Source organism: Pithys albifrons, chromosome 8, assembly GCF_047495875.1.
Source record: "Pithys albifrons albifrons isolate INPA30051 chromosome 8, PitAlb_v1, whole genome shotgun sequence".
Lineage (NCBI taxonomy): Eukaryota > Metazoa > Chordata > Aves > Passeriformes > Thamnophilidae > Pithys > Pithys albifrons.
In genome coordinates this window covers 31,385,185-31,406,394 of record NC_092465.1, presented here as the reverse complement: position 1 = coordinate 31,406,394, position 21,210 = coordinate 31,385,185, and the positions used below count along the sequence as shown (strand labels likewise).

The 21,210-nt window shown below is 40.4% G+C and overlaps 1 protein-coding gene across 2 annotated transcripts in view; it reads right to left on the bottom strand.

Moving 5' to 3' along the window:
• TMEFF2 (transmembrane protein with EGF like and two follistatin like domains 2) overlaps positions 1-21,210 on the bottom strand; it is a 130,031-nt gene that overhangs the window by 100,842 nt on the left and 7,979 nt on the right. For both annotated transcript variants that reach the window (XM_071562536.1, XM_071562535.1), the window contains exon 4: positions 18,428-18,454. In XM_071562536.1, the coding sequence (XP_071418637.1) occupies positions 18,428-18,454 (27 nt within the window). The remainder of the gene's footprint in view (positions 1-18,427; positions 18,455-21,210) is intronic.

Sequence of the window (21,210 nt, the reverse complement as noted above, 5' to 3'; positions counted from 1 at the left end):
GCTAATTATAATAGCTGGGAAAAGCAAAAAGTTGGTTTATGCCTTTTAGGAGAAACAAACGGAGTCTAGTTGAAATATGCTATAGGGATTTCCTCTAATGCACACAGCATAGCTGCAATGACAAGTTTCTGACTGGACTTGCTGAAGATTTTGCACTTCACAATTACAACAGTATTTTATGTTTGTCCAGTACCTTCATGCTTAGAGAGCACATAGCCAAACTACAAACAACATCTCTCAATTCTTATAAGCTTCCTACACAGAACTCCCACCTAGAGCCAGGGATAAAATGGAAGAGGACATGCAATCCACTGTACACAGACAACTTCAGTTTGTTGTACAGTCACTGCATAATAGGACACTAAAATACTCCCATAAGGACTGAAGAAGAAAATTACATACAACTGAAACTGCCATTTAAATGTCAGGCTTGCAGAATTCCAACTCTGAAGCTGCTTATTTCAGAGCAACCAAGGACCCGTGAAAAAACAAACAAATGAAAAGCAAATGGAACTTTTCAGTGTTCAAAAATGGGATTTAAAAACCTCAAGGTCTAACATTTTAACAAATTCATCATCAGCCAAGATAAGTTCAAGGGGAGCTGCTGCACCTTATTCTCCTCTTTCCTTGCCCTGTTGTAATGCAGATTTATTTCAGCAGCTCAGGGTCTCTTAGTACTGTTTGTGTGCTACCCGCAGGTCTGGAGTCCTCTATTCATTCACATTATTTAAATAATAATACATATGTATAATCCTACTTCCTCCTGTAACTGTTCTACTTGAAGAACCAATTAATTCCATTTGTTACTTCCTGGTGTATTATTTCTTCTCTACAAGCTGGAATCCCTTTAGGAACCCTGTCTGCCCTTGACTACTGATTATTTCCTTGGCTTTTCAATCATCAGAGCCTCTTCCTGTGGATTTTAGAGCATTATTGTGATTGTCAATTTTAATAATGCGGGTTTTCATAGTCTGTGCCTGCTGCAGTCCTTAAAAAAAAAAAAAAGGGAAAAAGAACAATCCTGCTTTCCATGGCTTTAAAAATAAACCAAACTATTATTTTAATTGTGTTTTTTTTTTAAATATAAGTAATATAGTCTTACTTATTATGTGTCCATACATTATGTGATACTCATATGAACACTGACACTCACATAGCTCTCCTCTCCTTTTGGTACCAGTCTAAGAAATAACCATAAAATGCCTTAGATTTAAAGCAAGTGAGCTTCCAAAAGAACAAAGCAGGAAAAGATCAGCCATTTAATTGCCTTTAAGCAGAAGGCACTAAGCTCAACTATTCTTTGAATCTTGAACCCCCTGAGGAATGGCACAAGCCATTATATCTGATGAGGCTGCATCACATTTTTTTCAAGACATTATGGATGAAAAACCTTTAACATATTTTCAAGAATTCAGCTGTTGTGTGAGCACCTGACTGAATGATCCATAAATGCTTGAATAAATTCAGAAAGAAAGGCATTTCCTGAGGCATCAGACTTCAGGGATCAAAGTTCTGGATCGCCTGTACTTCCTTTTGCACTATTACATGATTAGGGGAAGCATTAAAAGCCTACATACCCCCATAGCTGGGCGGATGAATTAATTTAGCTATTAGGTTTCAGGCAGAGCTACATCACCAGATTCTGTCCTACAGTTGCAGATTTGGAAGTTATAAAACTTCAGCCAATGTCACTCTTCATGTCTATTTGCCTGCACACAGACTGCTCTGGCATGGAGCACATAAAGTCTATTAAAACTCTTCCCTATGCATCTGCTTAGGTGGACAGCACAGTAATGCCTTCAGTTACAGCAAGGGCTTCTACTCATGGTTTGAAAGTTGAATGAACATCATAAACAAAAATAACATTTTCTTTTAACACTCTGCTCTTTATTGCTACCACCACTTGAAGTGATGCTCTGGAGTTGAGAACAGGAGAGGAGTCAATGGGAAGTTTCTTGACCATTATCTTGGCCAAGCTCCACAGGATGTGTCTCCTGTCCTGCTGCCTGAGTGGTGGCAAGGTGCCCACACAGTATTTTTAAAACTGTTCACTATGGCAGTGCAAAATTAGGCATAGATCTGAGATTCCAGCTACATCTGTCTGTAAATAAACAGCGCATCTGCTGCCTGAGCTGCACAGACACAGAGAGGCTGATGTTTGCGAGGTTATTCAGGACCAGCTGAGATGCAGCTCTGCCCCAGTTTTGTCCAAATAATGATTTCCAAATTAAACCCACCATAAGGCTGCTGATCAGACCAAGCGAGAGCTCATAGGCATACTGTATCTCTGAGCTTTCCAATGCTGCCTTAGCTTCTTCCTTTTAGTTACTGATCAACAGAAACACAAGTTCATCTGCTTTGAAGGAGACTGTATGAAAATACATAGCAAACTGCAGCCAATTACGTCAGGTTATGGGAATGCATCACAGTCAATCACCTAAAAATTAGTACCAGTACTTAATATAAATAAAACTAATGATGTTGTATTAGCACAGAAAATTGTGTAAAAACAAAGCACAGGGAAGAAATGGACAAATTGAAATGCTGGCAAAGAAAATGTTTTCAAGAGTAGCAATGCTTTCCTGAAACATGTATCTTTTACAAAGGAGTTGAAGCTGAAAGGAGTAGACAGAGGCAAACAAGGTAAGAGCCAGCACAGGGAAAGGTCCCCAACATCCCAAAGGGTGTTGAGTTCTGCTTTCAGAATCCAAGGAAAAGAGGCCATAAAGTGAGATAGGTTTCATTTCAGCAAAGGGATCACTATAAAGCTCATTATCATATTGCCAGACCCCAGCATTTAGGTTTCTTCACAGCTGGCTCTCACATACAAACACATTTTTTTGTATGAGACCATTCATGTTCACATTTACACTCCCATCTTGTTGCATAAGCCAAGCACTTGTTGGTAGGTTTCAGCGAGCCATTTTCCACTAGGGTAGCTCAAGGATGAAGCTTCTTTCACCTTCTTTGGAAACAGCTGCTTCTGGCCATCTCCAGTGACACGATTTGGAAATACACTGACCCCAGTCTGATTCATGATGAATATGCACATAAAAACATAAAAATTGTGAGCATGCATTTATGCAGAATAATGCAGACAAAATATGTATTAGGCTCCCTTGTAATGCTCATACCTACAAAAGGTTAAATAGCTGGGGGTGAGAGAGAGCTATTTAAATGGACCTTTTTATAATGCCAAACAATAATGCATTCTGGTTACCTTCTGACATGGCTTACTTCCAGTCAGCATTAAGGAGAATTACTACCTGATTTCAATACATCTTGGTTCAATTTCATGCAGGTTTATTGTCTTCTAATTATCAACATAGCAATTTGATCTGCATCCAGATTAAAGGCACTGCCCTGACTTCTAACACCAGAGCAATGCCTGTGGTGCTGTGCTGATTTCTCAAGCAGTAAGCAGTTTGCTGTTGTCTCACATCCCCAAGGCACAAATAAGCAGATGCTGCATTAAAGCTTGTTATACAAAACTGCTTCAGTGTGATATACATTTTTAATATAACATACCGAGTGTATTACAGCAAAAACTTCCAGGGCTGGTACACTCCTACAAATTCATTAGCAAGACCAGCTTCTCAAATAAGGCTAGTGAAGACTAGATCTAGTTGAAAACAGTTGTCCAGAAGCAGATGAAATGAGTGAAAAGTTGATTGTGATTGCCTCCCACAAGCGTGGCTCAGTTTACCATTCCAGTTTTCTGAATATCAGTTGGGATTGATTCTCATCAAGGACAAGCTTCACGGATCTTTCTCTTCTTTTTCTCATAAGGGTACTGTGGTTGGCTTGAAAGCTTGAAGTTTTTTGCAAAATTATAATTCTGAGTGTACAAGCAGAGGCAGAGCTTTTCATACTCAGAATGGTTTCTACACAGGAGACACTAGTACGCAAATGTTTTGGAGCATGCCCTGACATGCTTTCATTCATGGGTAGGTTTAAAGGATCAGAAATTATACCTTCTATTTTTGAAAGACAAGCCAAAGGAGAAAGCAACGTTTTCACTCTCTTTGGCTTATTTGCATTTCTTACCTACATTCTTCTCCCTCAGTTGACATTGTCAGCTGTAGGATGACAATTGAAGAGCACCTCTGGAGTACTCTCTAGCTAATCCTCTACAATGCCTGTAAACTATATAGTGAATTGGCGGTTACAACAGGAGCACTTGAAAAACACCTATTTCACCCTTCCTTCAAACAAAGTAAAATTTGTTAAGCTCTTTGAAGAAACTCAAGCTAGGAGAGGATTATTTTTCTAAATGTATTTGTTTAATGACAGTGCAATGTAAAACATACCAAAAATTATTCTGGCCAGCAGCAGACTAAGGTTTAGATAAATCATCTGATGGCTGCCTCTGGTAAACATTACACTACTCTCGATGGTGTTTATGGTATAACTGGCTGCTATTGCTAAGAGCCACATTACTGCAGCCTTGTGTGACTGCTTACCTTAAAGAAAGAGAAGTTCTGTAACACAACCTTAGGATTACTGTCTTTTATGAAACCCACTGGCACTAAATCTTTCCAGACAATAACAATGCAATTATAGCTGGAGGGATGAGATAACAGAAGAGCTTTCCCTTCCTCACTATTGATTATTTTTTCTGTGCTTCACTGTGTTTGTTTGCCACTTCTCTTGGACATACTGAGCATGTGTCCCAAAGGATCACCAGGACAGGGTGCTCTGCAATGTCTTCTCCCTCTCCTCTTTATGTACACACATGACCAAAACTGTATGCTTACATCTCCACAACGTGATGGCATCTTCATCACCTTTTTTCCTCCCTCATGGGAGGTAATGAAAATGACAGATGCTAGAACTTTCAGCATGCTTATAAGGTCAGCTGAGATATCAAGCTGCACCAGTCTAACCCCTTACAAAAAACAGTTAAAGTAACACTAAGTCCTATACCCCAGAATTCTCACTGCCTGCCCTTACTCTGAGACACTACCATTTGACAAGTGAGATGGCTAAATGAATTCTCTGTGCCATTAATTTAAGACTGGAACTTGCAGGGATTTACACAGTGACACTTGTATCATACATGCTAGCACCTACTACCACTGTACAAGTAGTTGGGCACTAATTTAACCTGACCTTAGCAACTTGTGCAATCTGACAGCTTCCCGTGCTGCTCACTGCTGTCAGATCAGAGTCTGCCGAGGATCTTATGTTCCCTCTATGTCCCTTCAAATTAACAGCATTTCATCAGTTAGTTCCACAATGCCATTAAACACAGAAACAGCAGAAATGACTGAGGCCCTGATCCTGAAGTCACAGCACTTTTATGGAAAGGGAAAAAATGCAGACTATATGCCTTGCCAGAATGTATCCCCTAAAGCAAGTGTGGGGGGGCATATTCCTAATTATACAGATTGTACTAATAATCTCATCAATAAAGAAGAGACTTCTAATATATCTAATGAAATACAATGAAAGATTCCAGGTGCCACCATTTTCCCTGGCCCTAAGTAGCTGTTTTAATTCCTTAGTTAAGGCAAAGCAAAATCTCTCCTTCCTATGAATTAATTTGAAAAGACATGAAGCAGAAAGACCTAAAGATGAAGACAGGAAAATAAGAAGCAGCCTAGTAAATTTTCTGGCTACTATGTATAAAGGTTTCTTCATATTTTTTTATCAACTGTGAACCTTCTGTTCTGTGTTTATAATTGTTTGCAAATGACTATAACAGACTAGAAAAGTTACTTCAGATATTCTTTCCAATACATTTATTTCTCACAGATTTTCTTGGCATTACTTCCAAATTAAGGGTACCATTTTGTCCACCCTGGCAGTGCCTTTGCACTGTATCAAACCATAGATAGAGCTGATAGCTGTAAAACTGGTTTACCTTAACACAACTCCCTGACTGCCCAAGGAAATCAAGAGGTTTTCTTTTAATCAACAGATACTGTAGCACAGGAGTTGAGATGGAAAGGAGGTACTTAAATTTCAGGTAGAGCGTAGATGGATAGGCACAAGGAAAACACAAAAAATCCTCTGGGAAATTGCCCAGTACTAGCTCATACCTATTTTCAAGAATGAATGTCTTAAAAATAAAACTTTTCACTTCATTGATACTATTGTTGATTGAAAAACGGCTCACGGTACTGTTTTCAAGTAAAAAAAAGAATCCAAGAAAATCCTCCTGAACAATACAAGTAAGATTTCAGCCTAAAAGCACCTGTTATCCAGGTAAAGGCATTCAGAAAAGAGTTCCTTATGTGAGAGGAGCTGGCATATGCTGCATCTTTCAACCTGAACCCATAAGTAACACTAATGGGTTCAGATACAGATCTACTCTACTGGTTAGAGGAGCTGCTCTCCATGCAAAATGCTCTCTTTTCAAACAAAAAACTCCAAAATTACTGTTGCTGCCTAAAGATACTGCTTAGACATCTGCCATCCTCACCCTTAGGAGACTGATGAACTGTCAAGATTGGGGGCCTCATATTTCATCTACCCCACAGGATATGGACTGTGAGAGCATACCATGTGAATGGCAACTGAAAAATCAAAGGGAAATACCCAAGCACATTTTTCCAGGGTCCCACAGTACAAGCGAGATGGAAGCTTCCCATGCTGACACAAGGGAACCCAACCTGGTCCAGACAACATCACAGCAAGGGGACAGTCATGACCACTGGGGCAGGAGAAAAAAATGCAGGGGGAAACTAGAAATAATTCCAACAGCAAGGATAGAGCCAAGCTTCTCCTGAGATCTCATGGTCTGACCTTGTAACTCAATGAGTGCACTCAGCTCCCCTCTTCTTTTGGGACATGTAAGCAGCTATGGGTCATATCCAAGGGAGATGTGTCAGGAGGGGTTTTGATGACAAAGGTGTCTGGGCAGGTGTCAGCTGGTGGTTTCATTGCTGTTATCTAGGTAGACTCTTGGCATACGGACAGCTTGGCCAGGCCATCTTGTCCATGAGCTGTGCTGTCACCAAGTCATCTGCTGAGCCTCTGCAGTTCTGCTTGCAAAGGCTTCACAGGGCAATGCTCCCGCCAGCTTTTAAAGGTCCCATTCTGCTGTTTGTGTGGCACCTGAATGAATGGCAGAACCCTGCCCCTGAAGTTCTGAGCCACTTTGCTGAACTCTCATTTTCAGCACAGATACACAGGTGCATCATCACCAAACCCAGAGCACCAGGTCATAGAAAGAGAGACAGGACACCTAAAGGTGGGTCATGGCCCCACTGAAGGTCCTTGCACAAATGGGGCAGGGGGAACAACACGCTATGATGTCCTATACTATAGGGCTGAGTGGCCAGCTGAGAGGGGACAGCACTGCTGTGCCATGCCACAGGGAGCTGGAGGCAGCAGCCAGGTGACAGCACCTAATACTCACCATGGGACAGCTCACAGTTTTGCAAACACTCAGTTGCTGTATTTCTTGGGGTTTGCTACACAAGGGCAGGGGACTGTTCTGCATATTACTAGCAGAAACCTTCAGAGAGCCAAGGAAGAAAGAAAAGACTAACAAAAACTTTCCAAAATATTTGAGAAAACCTGTGCCAAAATCTCCTTACACATGTATCTATGACTAAGCATGAGAACTGAATTGCTGCTGCATACAGAGGGTGCTGCTTGTGGGTCACGGTCTAAAAGCAGTGATGTAGCAGTAAGAACAGCTTAATTGCTGAGAAGCTTACAAATTAATGGCAGAATTTTTGGTCAGAAACATGTGAAAGCCTGTAGGCTTTGGAGCAGTAAAATAGAATTGGGGCTGTATGGTGGCAGAACAAAGTCTGCTGAAGAGTGTTGTATTTTCTGCCTTTGATAGGGACTTTCCAGAGCTGTCAGCTGAGCTGCAGAATTAGAAACATGACATTGCAGCAATCAGTTTTTAGATTTCAAGCTGTTCAAATTACTTGTCTCCAAGAAGGAATATCTAGCATACAGGAATCAATAGTGAAGCAGGTAAAGGTGCCAGTGTACAAGGGCAGTCACCCCAACACCATGCCCCAGACAGCCAAGCATATCTGCCAAAAAGGAGTCATGGGAGAGGCTGATGGAAAATTCTTGCTCCCTCTTTGAATCAGTACCAGAGAGATGATTATACAATTCACTACATTTGTGAGATCACAGCTTGATTATATTTGCTTCCACATTACAGACTGATCTTCCATATACCCACAGTTCACACTATGCTAGTGCTCCAAGCCACTTGCTGGAGAGATTATAAAAGAGCCTATTTTATCATATCCTCACCTCTGAACACATTACAAGTGACACCGCTTAATTTTAGCCAATCTGAACAGCTAATTAGATGTAAACAGCTTGAAAAATTGTACACACAGGACAACTCATTTTTCAAAAGGCCACTAATCTAAACAAACCTGAGTCCATCAATTCACTTCAACATTTGTCTAAATGAATTACAGCATAGACTTGTCCTGCACTGGCCTTGTGATTCATATAACAGTTCCCTCTTCTTTTGATGAAAACATCAGGCATGGTACAAAAGAATAAGTTATTTATTTATGAAGGCTCTATTATAACAAAAATGAAGATGCTGCCCTATCTGAATCTAGTAAACAATGTGCACGAGCAAAGCAATTCCAGCCTACACTGGTACCTTCTCTCTTGCCTCCCAAACACATCACACACACCACATCAAATGCAGGGAGGCTTTTTGTAGTAACAGATAAAAATCAAATTATATTTAATCATGATCAATACTGGTTGCAACTTCAGAGCTCTTTGAGTGTGATCTCTGCTCTGGTCTCATTCCTTTACACCAAGAGAAATGAGAAGGAAAAGAATCCTGGACAGATCCTCTAGAGACAGCTGGTGATCCTCCTCCTCTTCAGTACTCCCTGCAAGCACCAGCTGGGGTAGACCAGTAAATATACTGGGAATCAGAGAAGCACTGCAGGACACAGAGAAGCCCAGAGGGTCCTGTCTTAACCCAGAAGCTACTAAAGCTATGCAGTGCCAGGCAACATAATGAAGTCTTTGGATGAAATGCAATGTAGTGTGGCCTATCTTTAAACACAGAGCAATTAGCAGAGCACTATGCATGAGGTTTTCCATTTGCTACTAAAGCCCACATTGCTTCCAGTACCTGCATACGTAAATGTTCACAGTGAGATGGGAGAGGACAGAGAGAAACACGCTTATGTGGATTCAGAAATGAACAAACATCCACAAGACCAATCTCTTTCTGGACTGGTAAACAGAGCAATCTTACTGAACAAAACAGGCTAAACTCTGTCTATTTTACGTGCAAACTAATTTATGGTACCTAGAATTAAGGGTCTGCTGAGCCTCTGTTGTGATCTCCCATGTAACAGAGGCCTTGGAATTTAAAATGCATCCTCATTTGAGCAGAGCAATCCAGACACGCAAGTGTCAAAACCTCAAGTGATGCAGAATCCTACATAACTTTTAATCACTTACCTCATTGTGCTATTGCCTTCATTTACAAACACACATCTAAACTTCACTCAGAGTTTGTCTAGCTTTAATTGCCAGCCCAGCATCTCATTAGACCTTTGTCTGTCAGCATAAAGAGCCCTGCTGCTCATTTATGTTCCCCACACTGGTACTTACTGATCGTGACCTATGCAGCCCTTTCCTTTCCCTGGACAAAGCCACAGCCATCAAAGCTTTCACAGCAGTGTTTGTTTGCCAGCCACCACTCTCTGCAGCTCACAGCCTTCTCCCCTGCTTCTCAGTACCTTTGGACCTGCAGTTGACATCTCTGGTAAAGGTGGAGGTAATCTGTCATCCTTACCCCTGCTCAAGAGTCTGATTCTTAAATATACCAGGCTAATGATGGCCCTTTGCCCTACCGTGCTCACAGAGGACTCACACAAGCCTACTAACTACCAGAACTCCAGCTTTCTTAGTGGCATCGCTGTTTCCAGCTGCATTTCCCCACTCACTCCTCTGCTTTCTTTTGTCTTTGGTCTATAGTTTGTGGCTTTATGTTTGGCCAGCCACATCAGAAGGCCTGCTCTTGCACCAGTGCCTAGTAAATCACACTGGGTTGCAACAGTGAACCCCTTGTTTCTAACTTTCCCAATTATGTCTGTTGAGAACTTGATTGATGAGAAAAGTATGTGCTCACCTATGTCACTAGTAAAATAAGCAAATAAATAAATACTATAAGGCTGATCCCTGTGCCGTCCATCTAACAACAATAAATCCACTTATAATTACATCATGAAAGGCAGTTTTTTATTCCATTAATTGTGTACCACATCAATTTTGTATGATGCTTGTGCCTTAATCATAGTTCATATAGCAGCACGCCAAATACTTCACTGACATGCACATACACTATATCAAGCAGACTTGTAGCTTCATAAATAACATTTCAATTAGTTGACAGAACCTATTACATCAGCTCACAATGCTCAGCGTTAGTTTTCGTTTATTTATTTATTGAGCAGGTCCAGGACTGCATGTCCTGCTCTACCTCAATCAATGTCAGACTGACAGACCTATAAACATCTGGATTCTTTCCCTCCTTACCCTTTTTATTACCCACATACCTACATTCTCTCAGACCTTTAGAACTTTCCCAAGTCCTTAGACTTACCAAAAGTCAACATTAAAGTTCCTTAACTAGCTTTCTTTAAACTTCTACCTGCAAGATATTTGGGGCTGTACAGGTAAAAAGAGCCCTGCTTCAATATCTCTTTTTTTAATGGCTTTAAACAGGCACTATCATCATCTAACTCCCATGCAGTTATTAAAAATAAGATCAAGAAGTCCAAGGAATTGAAAAAAATATGTGAAGTAGCATGGTTTTGACTCTTCTTCCCCAAAGCATATTTTCAAAATGCAGTTTAGACATCTCTCTATTGTTGAACATTTTGGGCTTCTATTCAAGTATTATCCCAAGCAACAAGGCCTAAAAATATTTTATGTGTTTGTTTTAAGTGAAAAACTAAGCACTTTACACACTATTCAAAAACCTGGGATAAAAGACTTGTGGCAATATCTTAAGAACTGGTAGTGCTGTACCATAAAATTTTAACTCATCTGGATTTGAATATGAATTGTTCAGGATTCCTGGGCTTGCACCACATGCATTAGACTTGTCCTGCATGTGCATTTACGTTTGTAGATGGCAATCTCCAGTTTGCTAAATGTCTGAGAATTGGTCCTGCCCTTCCAGCTTACACTGACTTCAAAAATAGCAGGCAGAATTTCTGGTTTCATTTCCCAATCTCTGAAAGAAAAGAAAGCCTCTTAGACAAAAGGGAATTTAAACATCCAGTGCAGAATATATTAAATTTGCCAGATGCAGCTGAGGTCTGAAATGTGTGAGTTAAAGAAAAGCAAGTACATGAACCTTTAGAAAGACTTGGCAGTTTCCATCCCATTTGTTCTTTTAAAGATCTCATGAGAGCATCTAACAAAATCCTATGTCACGCCAAAACCGGTTCAAAGCAAGCACACAGTGAATCAGCTTCTTCAATCACTAAACCACAGAACGTATTATGAAGAGATGCAGGAGGATCTGAAGGACTTCTGGTCACTCCAAGGCTGCCTAAGATCCCGCTTGTGTAAGACATCCACATTCAGAAGAAGAATTTAAATGGCATTTAAGCATGTGATAAAAATGAAGCATGTGCTTGAACACATGCTCTTACCCCATGAACTAAGGTGTTTGTAGCAAGCATGGTAGAGCCATTTGAAAGCTTAAAAAAATATTTTTTCCCCTGTGGAAAAACTCTCTGCATAGCAAAGCAAAACAGTGGGCTAGATTTGCCTCTCACTGTCATCACAGCTAATCTCTAGTGCTTCCACAGTTGTCACAAGGAAAATTAATCCAGGTTTACAGAGATGTAGCAGACAAATCTAGACCACTACATCTCTCTTGCTGAGTTTACAATAACAGACCAATAAATGAGTGTTTGTGATTGGATGCTCCCTTTTTAATCTGTTTGTTGGAGTATCATAGGATACAGATTGCACCTGATTAGACAGCATATTTTGGATTTTTTTGCTCTGTTTTGACGCAGAAAAGCAATTTTGACTCTTAAAGCAAAATCAGAGCATCTTCATTTTTTTTTTTAATGTAGGTGAGCATCTTCCATTCACAGTTTCCTTGTGCAGCTCTGAACTACTTACACAAAGTGCTAAAAAACATAAAGGATTGCATAATGTAGGGAAGAGGCTATGAATGAACATCATTCATACTTCTCGCCTACAGAAGTCTGTGGATCTTCATGGCATCTTCTATTCACTTTTTTTCGCTTTTGCATGAATGGCTGAAAACAGGCCAAAAATCATTCACTACCCATCAGCTCTTTTCCATAGTATTTCTCAGTGTTGATAGCCTGCTTGACAAGTGGGACCTGTGCACTCACACCAAGAACACAGCAAGGACTTTGGCCCATTAATAACAAAGCAAGTGCAGTTACAAAACACATAATTTTTCACTGGATTTTTGCGTGCTGACTTCACATGCAGCAAGCGAAACAATGGCAGAACCCAGGCAACTAAATCCAAACCCAGCACCTTCCCGACTGGTCCTTTATCTATAACTCTGGAGAGCTTCAAGTTCACAGGAGCTGTGGGGATTTGCTTGAACATGTCAGTCAAGCGGTGTTGATGAGCTCAGTACTTAGCTCAAATGAGAGCCTGAGAGGAACCCAAAAGCTGGTATTCCAGTGAACTCCATACCTTCCCACAATTTCCAAAACTGCTAATGCATCCTACCTGGCACAAAATGCCTGTAGCAGGGGCCTGGAAGTCTGGCACTTGTGAATGCCTGAGTGCTTCTCATCTAGTCAACAAAAACATATAGAAACTTCATTCTTTCTTAATTTTGAAAGGCCATGAAGAGACATTAACTGACTTTTCCTGACCTAACTCTTATATAGGTCAGATGTGCACCAGCCCTGAACCAGAAGTCACGTAATCATGTTAGGACAGTGAAGAGCCTGAGCTAATAAACACGGCCTTTCAAGGAGCTTATTGGTTTGGGCTCAGTGCCATGCTGAGGTTAACAAGGTAAAAACCCGTTTAACAGAGGAGACATATATTTGACCATCCAGAGTCAGGTCAATCATTTAAGATTTAAACATTTCCTCCAGAGGTATTTACCCAGTCAGTTCATGTTGCTTATAGTTGATTCTGTACCTTCTGATGCTGTTTTAAATTATATCTCCCAAATTAAATTAGAGTAGAAAAAGCTTTCCTATTGCCTTATTGCAGTTGACGACAGCACATGGGGTTAGCAGGTATTCTAAATTCACGAGAGAAGCCTGTATCACCTGTTACACCCAGGCAAAGAAGGGACAGGATCTGTAGCTCAAAATACCCATTCCTTTTCTCTCTTAGGTTAAACTAGGACAGTCAGAGCATTCTCTCATATACTGAGAACGTGTGTAGGTGAGTGTTTATCAGCATTGCGTTTTATACACTGCTTCATCAAACCAATACACACTCCAGGTTTTATGGTGTATTTTGACTCAAGTGCGATTGCTAGGACAGTGTTTACAGCAATATACACTGTGTTCTGCATAGCCCTGCCCATCAATCAACATTGTAATAAAGCAGGAAGGGAAATCGTGGGGAAAGCAGCAGAGTTGCTGAATTCAAGTTAGTTATACAAAGCCAGCATGGAGACAAATGCAAATGGGTCAAAGTAGCCATTTGCCAATGCTGAATTACGGTTTGACTTAAAAAAATGGCATAGGATTCAAAGTGTTAATTTTTTCCTCCCTATTTTCTCTGGGTTAGTGTTTCAAGATGACTGCTGGCCCACATAGATCTATAATATGTATGTGTTTACTCACACATCTCTAAGTCAACAGGAAAGGCAGACCAGAATACCAAATCTATCATTAAATCTACATGTTGGCACCTACAAATAGCTGCAGGACTTCATTTTTTTCTGGATAAGACTGAAAGGATAAATTGAAAGAATGAAAAAATAAGACACGCTTATCCTTAAAATACACACACAAAACAAAAGAGGCAGAGAGAGGGAGAAAAGAAGAAGGTTTGTGAGTGGTTGATTTTCAGTTTAAAGCAGTATAATCTCCAATTCTTTCTGGATGACATATGGGTCTGCTGACAAACATTGTGGTTCAAAAGACCCAGCACTGGTTTGGCTCTTAAGTGACATGTGTTACTCCCAATTTGGACAACGAAGTGTGATGCAACTTTGAGCCTTTGCCCGACTTGGATATCCAGACTCTGATACGCAGATTTTATTCCTTCCCTCACTGAGAAGTGTCTCAGGGTGTACCACACTGGAGTTCTAATCTTATAATTAGCACCTCTAGATGCTACTGTAAAATAAATGGTGATGATGATATTGATGAAATATGACTTGCTTTTTTCATTCTGCTTTAGTATACATCACAAAGTATTAACATAAAAATCAAACTAGGATAAGATCTGTATACCCAGGGGCCCATACAATTCCCACTGAAGTCAGTAGGACCTGAATGAAAATTGAATGAGGCTCTGAAACTAATTCAAGGTAGGTGCTTATGAACTGCCGTGCTGGGGATCACAGCAGCTCCTGGTGTGACAGTCACCCAGAGTAAATCCATCAGACTGTGAATGCAAGCCAATCAACAGGGCTGAGAGCACAGACAATGCAGGGAGGGGACAGAAGTGTTCAGTGTGAAAATGAGACCAAGGAGAGATGTTCTTAGCCCATTAAGAGCTATAATGAAATACTGCATCTTGAGTTTGTCGCTGTTAGAAGGAAGCCAGGAAACAAGCAAGAATTCATTATAAAGCTGCTCAAGACCAAAACATGAATCATTGGGTTCTAAAAAAACCCAGTTGTCTAGAGAATGGCGTAGATGAAAATGAATGGAATCTCTTTAAATTACTCTCTGTATAAACTCTTTCACATTCATCCTTTCTGTGTTTCTGATTAGTATCTTTCTGGCATGTGGGTTTTTAAATAATTCCACACCATACTCCCAGCTTCTGCAATCAAAACACAGAAATGGCTCTTGATTCTGCATTTTTTGTCTTCATTTACAGGGAAAAACGTCTTCTGCAGTTAGAAACTTGAACACCTACTGTCTTACCCATCTACTGGATAGGCCCAAAAGTGCATGCTGAAAGCTCAGTAATCAAATGAGATTAAGTTTCCCCCATCTTCACAAATTAGGGGACTTTTGTATGTTAGGTTGCATAAAGAAGGATTAAATCACCTCTAAAAAAGCCCTTGAGACCACTGAAGTGCTAAGAAGCTGGGACCTCTCTGATCTCGACATCCTCGACAGGAAAGCAAAAAAAACCCAAATCCCACATAATAGACTAAGAAGACTTCTCTGCAAACCAAGATGGGAATATGTGGAAGGAAAACATGGCAGCAAAACACAGTCTCTGGCTGTATTGGTCATGCTCTGTCTAGTTTCCTGAGAAAAGGAGGCTTGTGTGACCACATGGTGTGCTTGTCTACATTTGTCCATTGCACCAACCCCTTTCCAGCTATTTCTGAAGCCTTTAGCAATTCTAATTTCATGTAATGAGCTCCATTGAGGGAACAGCAGTATTGAAAGCTGAACTGGTGACAGTCACAGGGGAAAACACCTCAAAGAAAGAAACTTGTCATGTTCCAAGAACCAGAAAAACACAGTCTTTTACTAGTTCACAATTAGAGTTAATTTCTTATTAGATGTGTACCTCATCAGACTAAAGAAATCCAACCACAAGATACAAGTCTGTTGAAAATTTGGTTCCCTTACCTCTCAGCTAGTGGAGGGCTATAGAAAAACACTACGGGAATCCATGAGCATAATGCAGAGGGACTGTGGTACAAAGCAACATCCTTTTCCACCTACAAGTGCCGAGTGGCAGAGTGCTGCTGCTAAGGACAGTCTTCAGCAATTCAGTGTGAGGGATCAGGACTTACAGGTGCCTTCAAGTAAAAGTCCATCCACTGTTTACACCCAGAGCAGCCCCCTACAGCTCCCAGCCTGAGTCTCCCTGGCTGCAAGGAACCTCCCAAAGACAACCGTTGCACAAACCTGAACCTTACCAGAAAATGTGTCAGCTCTGAAACCACAAGATACATAGCACAACACAAAGAAAACAGCAATGCTGAAGCATTGCACTACCCTGTGTCCTGTCAGCACTTCAACACAGCAAGAAACCAGGCAAATTAGGCAGAGAATGACTGTTCCAAAGGGCTCCCAGTGCTCAAGGTGTACCCAGCACCTCTGACACCTACAGCATCCAGCACAGTCCCATTCTGCTGAATTAGGCAGAGGTATGGCTGGCTGGGAGGGTACTTATGGCTGTAGTTTTGCTAAAAAAGACACTGCACTGGTTAGTTTTTTAACAGATTTTTTGGAAAGCATAAGAAAGGAAAATTTCCAGAAAAACAAATCACGAAAGATTGCCTAAGACCTCAGTCTTCTCAAAAAAAATATCCCACTCATGATTTGCTAGAGTGGATTTTACAAGACTTTATGTGATGACATCCAAAATTTATTAGAGCTTTTATAAGACCATGTCTAGTAAAGAGTGATGTAGTGACAATATTTACTTGGCTGGATTTAGCTTCTTAGGGCACATAAATATATTTTTCTACTTTAAGAACCGACATGGCTGCCTACTAAATCTTGAATAACACAAGGCAGCTTTGTAGACCTTTAAACACTTGTTTCTGTCTCCTTCACAAATCTGCTTCCTTACTATCTGCCTAGTCAGTCCCAAGGCCCTGTTCTGCTCGTCAGAATTCTGTCAACCTTAGCTTCTAAAATGAAACTGTTTGGAAATCATGCTTTTAAATTCTTATGCTTCTTGAGAATGGAATTCATTACTTTCAGAAAGTGGCCAAGTTTGTTTTCCCACCTCCTCAGTTCACAGATTTCACAGAATATTCAGAGTTGGAATGGACCCACAAGGATCATCAAGCCCAACTCTTAAGTGAAAGGCTCATATGGGGATTGAACTCACAACACTGATGTTATTAGCACCATGTTCTAACCAACTGAGCCAATCTCAGGATTATGAAACAAACTGGAAATATCTGTTTTCCTTGGTACATGCAAGATGAATTTTGCACAACTTCATTTGAAAACTGATTTATTGACCACAAGTGTCAAAACCCTGTCACACATATAAATCAAATTGTAGATTTTGATAAGCACTGCATAAAGAATTTCTCTGGTGTAATGGTTTAGAAAGACAACCTAAAAGGACATTAGAGTAAAATAGGAATAGCTGGACAAAACTTTTGAAAATTAATGGCAATATTTTATGTTGTGGTCTTTGGAGAACCAGATATGAAGCATTTTAAAGTGTTCTGACTTTCAGAAAGCAGCCTGAGTTCAGTATCAGAAAATCAGGTCCCTTGCAGGTGTCTCATGACCATATTGTTGACCACTTCACAGGTAAAAATAATGCTTTACATACACATTGTGTCCTCTAATATACTTGTTACCAAAAATAAACAAGAACTAGGTGATAGTTTGCCAAATAACATGACTGTATTTGAAAAATCTGAATCCAACTAGGACCAGCTACAAAACTGGGTAAGAGCCCAGACCTGCTGTCTGTGTCTAAAGTAGAAACCTGGCTCAGCTCCTGGAGGCTGCCCCAGCAGCAACCCAGCTTGATGCTGACCTTGCCCTTCCCCTGCCATGGGGGTCCTAGAGCTTACTCAGGAAGCTTGGGCAGAAATGAAGGTAACTCTTAAGGACAACCTTCCATAGCTACCCAGACAAACTCTGGCCCTCCCAGAGAAGCCTGACCTACCAGCCCCCACCATGCAATTAGTACCCAAAAGTCACATTCCCTACCCTGAGGCAGGACATGACCCAGCACATACACTTCCAAGAAGAATTGCTGTCAAACAAGCAAATCCATTAATGACTGTATCTAAGAAATAGGAAAAAAATAATAAAAAAGAACTCCAATTTAAATGCTACTTTGCCTACATTTTACAGTATCCCCTGTATGCCACATAGGGTTTGGACTATTTCCATTGTTCTATTTTGTTGTTGCAGTCCTTAAAAAACCACAATGTTCTTTCCCTGTGACATTTCTTTATAACTGTGAAAGGATGCTCTCTGTAACCACAAAATATTTGGCTTGAATCCTCCAATGAGAAGGAGCCAAGGGTTTGGCTCATGTTTTAAAAACAAAAGAAATATTACCCAAACAAAAAACAAATGAGTGCAACTGTAACAGTAGATGGAGATAGAGCTCCTAGCACAACCTATGAATAATTCCAAGTCCTATTAGAAGTAACACAGCTTTCTAAATTTCCCTAGAAAACAGCATGTCATGATTAGGTTCCAACTTGACTAAAATGCAAAATACCACTTTTTTCAAAGAAAGAGCTGAACGAAAGACAATACGTAGTGCAACAACTAAATTGCAAAGCGTATTCACTTACAATCTGAAATTGTGAAAGACAATGTGTGTACACAGAAGCACAGAGATATTAAAAGATAGCTCTTACCTCCATCTCCAGATCCTGAGCCGGCATCTGAGAAAAGAACAGAAAGAAATTTATATTCATGTGCTACAGTATGTCCCGTATGCATGCAAAGCCAGACTTCAGTGAAGTGTACTACAGCATACCTTACGTTTGATGTCATCCCTCAGTAAATTATAGAGATCTAATCTAAACGTAGTTAACTCAAGCCATCTTTTTCATGTCTCCACCTTTTTTTCTTTAAAGTCTCTATATCAGACAAAAATAACATAAGCCATGGAATGCTGTAACATCCTCAAAAGTCTCTGCCTCGTTTCATTGTACTAAGACCAATGAAGCTTCTTTCCCTACAGTTGTGCAAAGTTACTTCACTTGGTTACTACTAAATCCTCACTACCTAGAGGAGGAATTTTAAAACCCATTTGTTTGAGGACAGACCACTTGTAAATTCATGTCATTATCTTTACAAAACAGTGACATCTCATCAAAACATAACTAGTGGGAATAAACCATTAAATTACTATTATTCAAAGTCTTCAGATAAATTATTAAAATGCCATTTTTCTCAAGGTTGTTGCTGAGTTTCAAAATTAAGTGCTTTATCTTTATTTTTCCTCTTCAATGTTTTGTTGGCTGGAATGATGAGAGTCACAAATTTAGAAAGTGCAACATCAGAAAATTGCCAAGCCCAGAGCTTCATTAAGAAACTTCCTAAGCAAGGCAAAGCACAGAAATACACACACATACACACCCAAAAATAACACATAAGAGGAGTTTCTTCTGCAGGGAAGGAAGGGAGATTGCCATTCCATCCTCCCCCTTAGTGGAACAGTTACGCATTCATCAGCATCAAGATTAACAGAATGAGTTTGGAAAGGCTGCTTTAGGATCCAATTACCCTATGAACTGTTACTGACAGCAAGGTCTGGTGGATCTGAACTGGCTTGTAAATGCCATCACTGCTCAAAATTAAAAATGAAAAATCTTTGTTTAAATAATTGGTTCCAAGAATTCCTTAAAATGGTAGAATTATACAACATAGGACAGATGCAAAAGGTGGCTGAAAAAGGGAACAGAAATAATGGTGTTATCCCAGTGACTGTGTCCTGAATTTTCCTGATCTCATCTTTTGTCCTGATGCTCTTTCCCAAATGAGCTATTCAGAAAAAAAAAAAAAAAAGAAAGGTGTCTTCACTACAGTGCCCTCATGGCTCTGGGAAGTACTGCTTTTCCAGGTGTGCCAGGTCTACCAGCACAGAAGAAGAAATGAATGCCTGCTATCACTTGCCTTCCACAATGAGCTAGCATGTTATCTGGCTCTTTGGAAGGAAAAGACCTTGTGTCTCTCCTCCTGCGCTACCCCTCAGTGCCCAGACCCCTCCAGTCACGGTCAGGAGAGCTGCTCACTGCCACTTCTCCCAGAAGCCCAGGTCTCTGCTGGGGGTTCTTGAGCATTCCCCCTCTGCCACATCTCATGGGGAAAACCTAAGGTACATGGCTGCTCCCTTCTCCACTGAGCCTCCTCCTTGGGAGAAAGAAGAACAGGCCAAAGACCTTGATCAAGACTTTAGGAAATCCTTTTTTTATTTCTTCTCTGTTTCTGAAACTCACAACATGTTTCAAAGAGAATGCTTCCAACACAGTCATTGCCAGTAGGCAAGTGTTAGAAAAGTTGTAGCAGTGCACTGAAATTATCCCTTAAATCTAAAAGTTTGAACCAAAAAAGACCAGTTGCTGTGCTGAGAGAATTTACTAAGTTGAACAAATCCTATACCACAGTAGGCTTTGTCAGCCTGAGCTCCATTTAATACCAATTTATAGACAAAAAAATTGCACCATATGTTTTTTTCCTCTTGAAAATTGTCAGGTAACAGCTTCAGAGAAGAACACCATTTCCAAGGGAAGAAGTTTATTTTCTCTCAGGTGCATGAAACACAAAATTACAGCACTGAAAAAAGTTTGTCTAATGTACTTTTTATTGACTCCTCCATCCTCAGCCAAGAAAAAATTCTGCTTTAAGTTTAAAGAACTCTCTCAAGAACAAAGACTTACTCCTCCTGGTCTTTTCAAGTTAACTTCACTGCCCAGCTCTAGCAGATACCGTCACGAAAACATCAAGAACTCTTTCACATAAGCAATTCAGCTCTCCTGACAGATTTTGCTCATTCACCTCTCTAGCTGTTTCATAAAAGCAGAGATGTAAACAGGTCATGATACTCAGAGTCAAGCAGAGCTGTCTCACATGCCTGTCAGTTTTCACAAATCCAGAACAAAACTTCTGTTGCACAGACCTGTTCATTAAGTGTGCTTTGGCACAAACCTTCAGCTGGTATAAATTGAATCATACCAGCTGGGAATCTGGCCCTAGAAGGATAAGGAAAAACCTAAGAAACTGGATTGAAGGCAATAATACTCCAGTTCTCTCTCTCCAGATTATGGAGAGGTTTGTGGTAATCCAGATGCCCATTTATCAGACATCTGCTTGTTTAATCTGCTTCCAGGAACTTGTCATAACAGCTCAGAAGTGTACACAGGGTAATGGATGATGAGGAGCACAAGACACATAATAGAAAACAAATCAACTTTTGTGTTCAACTCTTCAAAACAGCATCATTGCTATAGTGTCTCCTAGATTGTTAGCCTATACAAAGTAACCTAAAAGGGAAGAATGGCAGCAACTCTCATGCCCAAGACTGCAAAGAACTAACCAGTAATGAACTCAAAGCAAGAATTCAGATGGCTTTTGCCATCTGGAGGTAATTTAACTCTAGGGCATGGCAAGGTCCACAGGCAGCCTGAAGCACATT